Source organism: Mugil cephalus, chromosome 2 (assembly GCF_022458985.1).
Source record: "Mugil cephalus isolate CIBA_MC_2020 chromosome 2, CIBA_Mcephalus_1.1, whole genome shotgun sequence".
Taxonomy (NCBI): Eukaryota; Metazoa; Chordata; class Actinopteri; order Mugiliformes; family Mugilidae; genus Mugil; species Mugil cephalus.
Window position 1 is genome coordinate 8,785,942 of NC_061771.1, and position 7,493 is coordinate 8,793,434.

At 41.4% G+C, this 7,493-nt stretch overlaps 1 protein-coding gene across 1 annotated transcript; it reads left to right on the forward strand.

The window, feature by feature from the left end:
- Positions 1 to 530: 530 nt before the first annotated feature.
- On the forward strand, positions 531 to 4,768 carry adra2c (adrenoceptor alpha 2C). Its single transcript, XM_047575405.1, has one exon. The coding sequence runs from the start codon at positions 1,362 to 1,364 to the stop codon at positions 2,712 to 2,714; it is 1,353 nt and encodes a 450-aa protein (XP_047431361.1). The 5' UTR covers positions 531 to 1,361; the 3' UTR covers positions 2,715 to 4,768.
- Positions 4,769 to 7,493: the final 2,725 nt, after the last annotated feature.

Sequence of the window (7,493 nt, forward strand, 5' to 3'; positions counted from 1 at the left end):
GACAGCGAGAAAAGACGGAGCGTGATCTGCTGGCTAGAACGTGCGCACGTACAAAGTGCGACCAGAAATGAAAAAAGCTACATGAATAAAAAGCTGATGATAGCCTGGATGCCAAAGTCAGGGTAGCCTAGATTCTGCACGTTTCTGAATATGATAAAGCCCATCCTGATTTAAAGATGTATCACCATTAATCATGTATCAGGCAAGCCCTGATCCCCTCTGCCTTTACACTACTTTCCCTGCAGATGATTTGATAACCCCAATAGCAGCGCTTCTACACACTACTCACCCGAACACTGCCGCACTGTGTAATCCTGTAATATTCTTATCAACACAATTATCACCACACAAACATACGGATATAATAAGTGCAGAAAAGGATAAAGTTACCACTGCAAGGTCACGCAGGCTCTTCATGCCCATCACACTGATAATCGGAATATCACTGGAATATCTACCTGATGTCTGTCTGTATCACACATTTATAATTTTCATTATTATAGTGTGTGTATGTGGTCGCCAGTTTGTCCCTCCGGAGTTGACTGTTACAATACTGACCTCCAGTGTGTGCACAGAAGGACAAAGCATAGCGCACTCTCATGGATGCGGGACTTCGCTCCTGTCAGTTTGCGTTCTGACAGCAACGTGACCTCCAGCGAGTTCTTGATACTGAAACAGACCTTCAAGAGTCACATTCTCTGTCCGATCTGTCACTGTCAGCCACTTTGCACTGACAATGCAGGTGGACAGGGCGTACATTAAACGGGAGCTCCCCAGCAGCAGCCTGCACTGATTGTATCGAGGATTCCTGGATATATAATCAGTCACAAAACATAAATAAATAAAGAAAAATACTTTGCTTATTTGCCAGCTCTTCGTCTCATCCAACAATCGCTCCCGTTTCTGCTCCGGGGCGCAGCGGATTCCTGCTACTTCTTTCTAATAAAAAAAAGAAAAGAAAAAAAAAAGAAGAAGACACGTGGTTGTTACAAACCTCTCTCAGGACACAGCGGGGAGGCGGAGGTGGAGAGATGCGGACTCAGTCGGGATGGGAGAGGACGCGGTGAGGAGAGAGTCCGCTTTCTGACCGTGGACATTTTTGCTGCTGAGCAGCCTGTTCGTTTCTGGAATAAGGACTTAAACGACTTTCAGAGAACGGGCTTTTTCTCTTCATCTCTCTGACTGCTTTTCCAGAGGAGAGACTTGCACGCAGGATGTGGAAGATTGCAGGCGCGGAGGAAAGAACCATGACATTTCATGTAGACTTCAGTCGTGAAATGTGCTCTCTTCTATTAAATACAGGTCTCTGCAGATTTTTTCCGCACAATTCAGTTTTTTAAAAGTCATCCTCTGAATAAAAAATGGATTACTTGAACATCTCCAGCCTGGAAGACGGGATTGAGGAAAAAAATATTTCCTTTAATTCCACCTCTGAAAGCCAGTACACCCAGCTCGCTATCTGGGGTCTTGCTGGACTTGTCGGTTTCCTGATTTTGTTTACAATAGTCGGGAACGTCTTGGTAGTCATTGCCGTTTTAACGAGCAGAGCTCTAAAACCACCCCAGAACCTTTTCCTCGTTTCCCTGGCTAGTGCGGACATATTGGTGGCCACTCTGGTCATGCCCTTTTCTCTGGCAAATGAGCTCATGGGCTATTGGTTTTTTGGCAAAATCTGGTGTGACATCTACCTGGCTCTGGATGTTTTATTTTGCACCTCCTCTATTGTCCACCTCTGTGCTATTAGTTTGGACAGGTACTGGTCAGTGACACAGGCAGTAGAGTATAACTTAAAGAGAACACCTAAACGAGTTAAAAGCATGATTGTGGTGGTCTGGTTGATCTCAGCCGTCATCTCCTTCCCACCACTAATATCAATGGACAGGAGCATCAGTGAGGCCCAACCCGAGTGTTTGCTAAATGAGGACACCTGGTACATCCTCTACTCCAGCATCGGCTCGTTCTTTGCCCCATGTATTATTATGATCTTGGTCTATATTCGTATTTACCAAGTGGCAAAAACCAGGACCAGAACAATGTCAGAGAAGAAGAGGGATGTGGATTCACCACTGGAGAATGGGATGGACAAAGCTGAACCAGGCATAGGCGGGTCTTTAAAGTCCAACAGGGGCGGGAGCACGAAGAGCCAGGAACGTGAGAATGGGCACTGCCAGGAGCAAGCAGTTCGATCCCCCTTACCAAATGAGCCGAAACATCCACTGACAGACCACGACGATGACTACGACGACAGCAGCTCATCAGACGAGAAACCTAAGAAAAGTTCCAGTTCCTCAAAACACCACCAAGAAGACAGGAAGGACCAGAAGTCCAGGCGGAAGAGCAGCTCCGCCTCTAAATACTCCAGCAGAAAGTCCCGTGCCAGTTCCAAATCCATGGAGCTGTTCTCATCTCGCCGCAAACGCAGGAGCACCGTCAACCGTAAGAAAGTCTCCGCCGCACGGGAGAAGCGCTTCACCTTTGTTCTCGCTGTTGTGATGGGCGTGTTCGTCCTGTGCTGGTTCCCGTTCTTCTTCTCCTACAGCCTCTACGGCATCTGCCGTAGGTCATGCAAGATCCCTGATATGCTGTTCAAGTTCTTTTTCTGGATTGGCTACTGTAACAGCTCATTAAACCCAGTCATCTACACCATCTTCAACCAGGACTTCCGCAGAGCCTTCCAGAAGATCCTCTGTAAATCATGGAAACGCACATTTTAAAGGTGTGCTGCATGTCCGAGTTTGTAACGGACATTTGATCCTGCAGACGTACAGTAACAGTATTCCCAGCTGTTTGATAAAGTGCTGGCCTGGAGTGCTTTCACACATTTACTTTCAGGGATTGCCTTTGAAATGAGGGGCCGCTTAGTGGATCAAAGGACTCAACTAAGATAGAAAAAGGGGTTTAAAATACAAGAATAAGCTGTCTCATAATATTCACAAAAGAGACTGTCATGCACTGCCTTTCTACGGACGCTTTTAGACTCTGATGCAGGCTTTGGCTCTTTCCCCCTCCACAATGACTTCTCCTTTCTGCATTTAAATGAAACAAACAGACTCCTCACAGTTGCTGGGATGCATGCCTGCCACAGTGGCTTCACTTGGATAAACTTTAGAGACAGTTGATTTGCAGTGTAACGTCATTCACTGAATATAATGCGAAGGCCTTGACAATCTCCACAAGAGCATATAGTTTGTAGTCGACGTAAGGCGGTAGAATCTATCTTTTCTCTCTGTCTCTGACTGTTTTTTCTTGACTTTCTACTACTCTCAACTTGAGGACCAATGGGATGAAGGGGCTCATTGCATACTGTTACAGTAGCAAAACTGTTTCACACAAAAAAAAAGACTTATCCTGAAAAACGACAAAGTTCAGTTCTGCTTCAGTGTTTTGCGTGAGGCGGAAACATGTCCAAACTGTAATCAGCAGCAGAAACCTGTCATGGCACAGTTAATGGTGAACCTGGACTGGATGGTATGTACAGCAGACTGGCATCTATTGTGATTTTCCTTTTCCAGGCATGTATTTGCACCTTCCTGTCCCCTCCGAAAAAATACAGATATACTACTGAAGCAGATGGGCACCTACTGAGGCATTCACTGTGTGTGTGTGTGTGTGTGTGTGTGTGTGTGTGTGTGTGTGTGTGTGTGTGTGTGTGTGTGTGTAAAAGAGGAAGAGGAGTCAAAATGAATAACCTGTGAATCTGTGTTGTGATAAAATGAGTCGTGGGTTTACCGCATCTTATCCCAACTGCCGTCAGTGATTGCGTGAATGTGTGTGTGTTTACGGCTGCTTTCTACAATGACCTGATTCTCTCCGACCAAGTGTCTGTCTGTTCTACTTTTTGTCAGCCCTCTTTTCTCTCCCTAATAGTCACAGTAAAACCAAACACTTTATTGAACTTTTTTAGCGTCTGCTGCTCCCACACAGCTAAGAACACCCATTAGCATCATGTACATAATGACATAAAACTGATTTATTCAGCCACAATGTTTATCTTTACCTTTCAAGCATTTATAGCCAGAAGGGCTAATGCTTTCTTGTGTAAATAACCAGGGAGATTACAGTACTATTGTGTGGCATCTCATAATCACACATGTATCAATATGATAAAAATGTTTTGTTTGTATGATGAACAACGCTCAGAAAGACTTTCGTGTTACACCGACCTCTGTCCTTTTCTAAAAGAACAAGTGTTTACTTCTCTGCTTTGAGCACATTTGAAAAGATCAAATAAAGACATCAGTTCAATTGTCCTGTGCAGATTGCATGAATGCATATTTGTTATCATCAATCATTTTAAGGAAGCTTCTTTGGTAGGTTGTTGTTGTTCAGGCAAATGTGAAAATAATCCACTAAAAATAGGACAAATGCAGAAAATGGGAATGTTTTCAGCTCAGGAATGTAAAAGTGTAGGTCAGGTGATGTTTTGCTGACTTTCAAAGATCCTCATTGTAATAGATGTCTATTAAGTCATCATCTCACCAAATGAGATAAAGTGATTGAACCTGGAAATTTGTGAAAGTCGTTAAAATTAAAGGATTTGGAACTGTGACTGGGAACTGGAAACATTCCATGTGCACTTAGTGACGCATTATCCATTACTCAACACTTAACAGTGTACCAGAGGCAACACTCTTTGCCTGCAGTTACCACTTACTACCACAGGAGATGCTAAATAGAGAAAAGAGATGTTTAAGGCTATCACTTTACATGTTTCCTGTATGTTTATAGAGTAAATAAGTCAATAAAATAGCTTTTTATTACATTTAAAGTAATCTGCTTTTATTTCAAAAATTACTTTTTCTAATGTCTTTACAATGCTTTTCCATCTGTGGTCATTTTATTTTATAAATCCACTTTTCATTGCAAGAAAATCACAAGGTTACTTGGACCTGAATGCCAACTGGTGGCACCTTTATCAGTTGTTTGTTTCATGAATTGTACACTCAGTCACCTTCTGCTGACTTTCAAAAAGCAGCCACCATGTGCAAATGTCAAAAAGTCTGGGGTGCTAGCAGACTGGAACAGGCTCTTTAGCTTGTCAGCATTTCCTGTCCTTGTGCAAAAGAGAGATTAAAATATTGGTCAATATTAGCAGAGTGACAAAATAAGAATATTTTTTCAAATAGATTTTCAAAATGAGCGAACACTTAATGCTGGACGGATCCATGAAGCATCAGCTCGTTCACTTTTGCTCTCCTGTCTTTTATTATTATTTATTTATTTACCTTTATTTTACCAGGCAGATTGTTTGAGATCAAAAATATCTCTTTTATAAGCAAGTAAAAGAGATATAGAGTTTTCTCTAAAGTAGTAAAGATTTGTCTCATTGTGAGGTGTTACAGCCCCATGATTCTCATGTTTGACTAAACTGAATTTATCTATATGGTGAAATAATTTGGTGCATCACAATTTTAAACACAAGACACTTAAATATAATTTTGCTTCAATATTTTGGTGTTTAAAACTCAAACATCAACTCAGACATTTTAACAACAGATATTTTAAGACAGAGCTTTTCTTGACAGATGGTAAGAGGGTTTAAAAAATAATTTTGAAACATCTTGTATTTTTCATCTGCACATCAGCAGAGTGAAAACCCGGTGAAGGACTAAACAGATGCTTGGGTATCTCTGTTTTTCCAGCCCTAGCTACAGTGTGATGGCTACATTTGTTCCTGCGTTGATGAGAGTAAATTCACAAACCATCCTCAGCTGTTTCAGGCAGAAGAATCCAGAGGTTGGGATGAATCTGCTAAATAGCATGCAATTGTCCACATCTGCTATATATTTCTTTAATGGGGATATAAAAAGTAGAAACTGTAGCAAAAATTATGGAATATCACATTATTATTTTGGTGTGCATCTGTATTTCAGGATGCACACACTCAATATTACATTAAATAATCAATTAGTAAATAATGAAGAATTAAGTTTTTATGTTAAGTTTTACATTATAATATACTGTGTATGTAAAAACATTTAACTCAGTTATTAGTTAATGAAAAGAGAAGATGCAACAAAAAAATGAACTGAAATCTTTTGTCATTTCCCTTAATATCCATATCTCGTCAAATGGTGGTGCCCTTTGAAAAATGCTCTTTGAAGCAAAAGCTGCTGGCATTAAATAAATTGGAGGAGCAAAACGAGCCCACTCATTATGAAAACTGGAAGAATAACTTAATATTCCATGTGCTGCAGTTAAGAGTGCAACAATGGAAAAATAAATAAAACTCTGCTCCTTTTACATTAGATTCAACTTCATTGTCATTACACATGTTCAAGTACAACGCGACGAAATGCAGTTAGTATCTAACCAGAAGTGCAGAGTAAGTTCTTATGTACAGATGGATTTAAATGAGATTACAATAGACCGTGTTCCAGTGTAGACGGCGACTGTTGACATCAGGGTATATACAGATACTGCAGTGGGTTATTTACAGCGCAGACCTTTGATTAATAGAAACTGTTGCAATTACAGCAGGATATTTACCATCTATGTACAATTTATCTCAGGTGTCTGGAAGGCTGTGCCCATGTTTGTGTTCAATGGACAGCAGTTGGCAGGTTACTATGGAGCTGACGCTACACTGTACAACAGCAGAGAAAACGAAAACAAGACCAAGAGTAAAGATCACTCAACCATTTAACTGTGCTGAATTGTGCAGGTGTTTACGATTGCTTAAAGTCAACTAATTAGTTTTTGAAGATGAAGATGACGAAGAAATATCCGCAATGGGTAGTTTACATCATACAAAAGAGCAGCAAAATATCCAGAATAGAAAGTGTAGGGTATATAAAATAATAATGGAATAAAAAATGGAATAAAAAGATATTGGCATATACAGTATACAAAAAGTACAATGGGCTATAGAAGGTTTTGAATTGCCCAGATGATTGTCAGATATTGCCTAGATGGACGAGGTGTAACTGGCTTATGGAGTTGTACACAACACATAGTGAATAGTAAACGTGCTAAACCTTGAGGTTTAATATTATTGCACATATTAAGATTTTTAATTGTGGAGCCTAACAGCAGCAGGAAGGACAGAGCTTCTGAATCTTTCCTTCACACAGCGAGAGTGAAGCAGTCTGTCACTGGGGCTGCTCCTCAGTGCTGTCAGGTCACCCTGCGGGGGGTGGTGCTCATTGTCCAGCATGGAGGACGGTTTAGCCAGGACTCTCCTGTCACCCTCTTCCCTCACTCGATCCAGAGAGCAGCAAAGGACAAAGCCGGACTTCCTGAAGACCTTGTCCAGCGTCTTCCTCTCTCTCTCTGTGGTGCTACTGCTCCAGTGGACCGCTCCAGACAGAATGTCTGATGCCACCACACAGAGTCATAGAAGGTCTTCGGGAGTGCCCCTTTCATCCCAAAAGAACTCCTGAGACGATAGACCCTGCCCTGTACATTCTTGCAGAGAAGCTTTCAAGTTGAATGTTTCTGCAGTGGCTCAATCAATAAACTAATGTATAATCTTATGTGTTATCATGTTTACA

What these genes read in the sequence shown, in the direction of transcription:
- adra2c (XM_047575405.1), top strand. Translation starts at nt 1,362, where the DNA reads ATGGATTACTTGAACATCTCCAGCCTGGAAGACGGGATTGAGGAAAAA.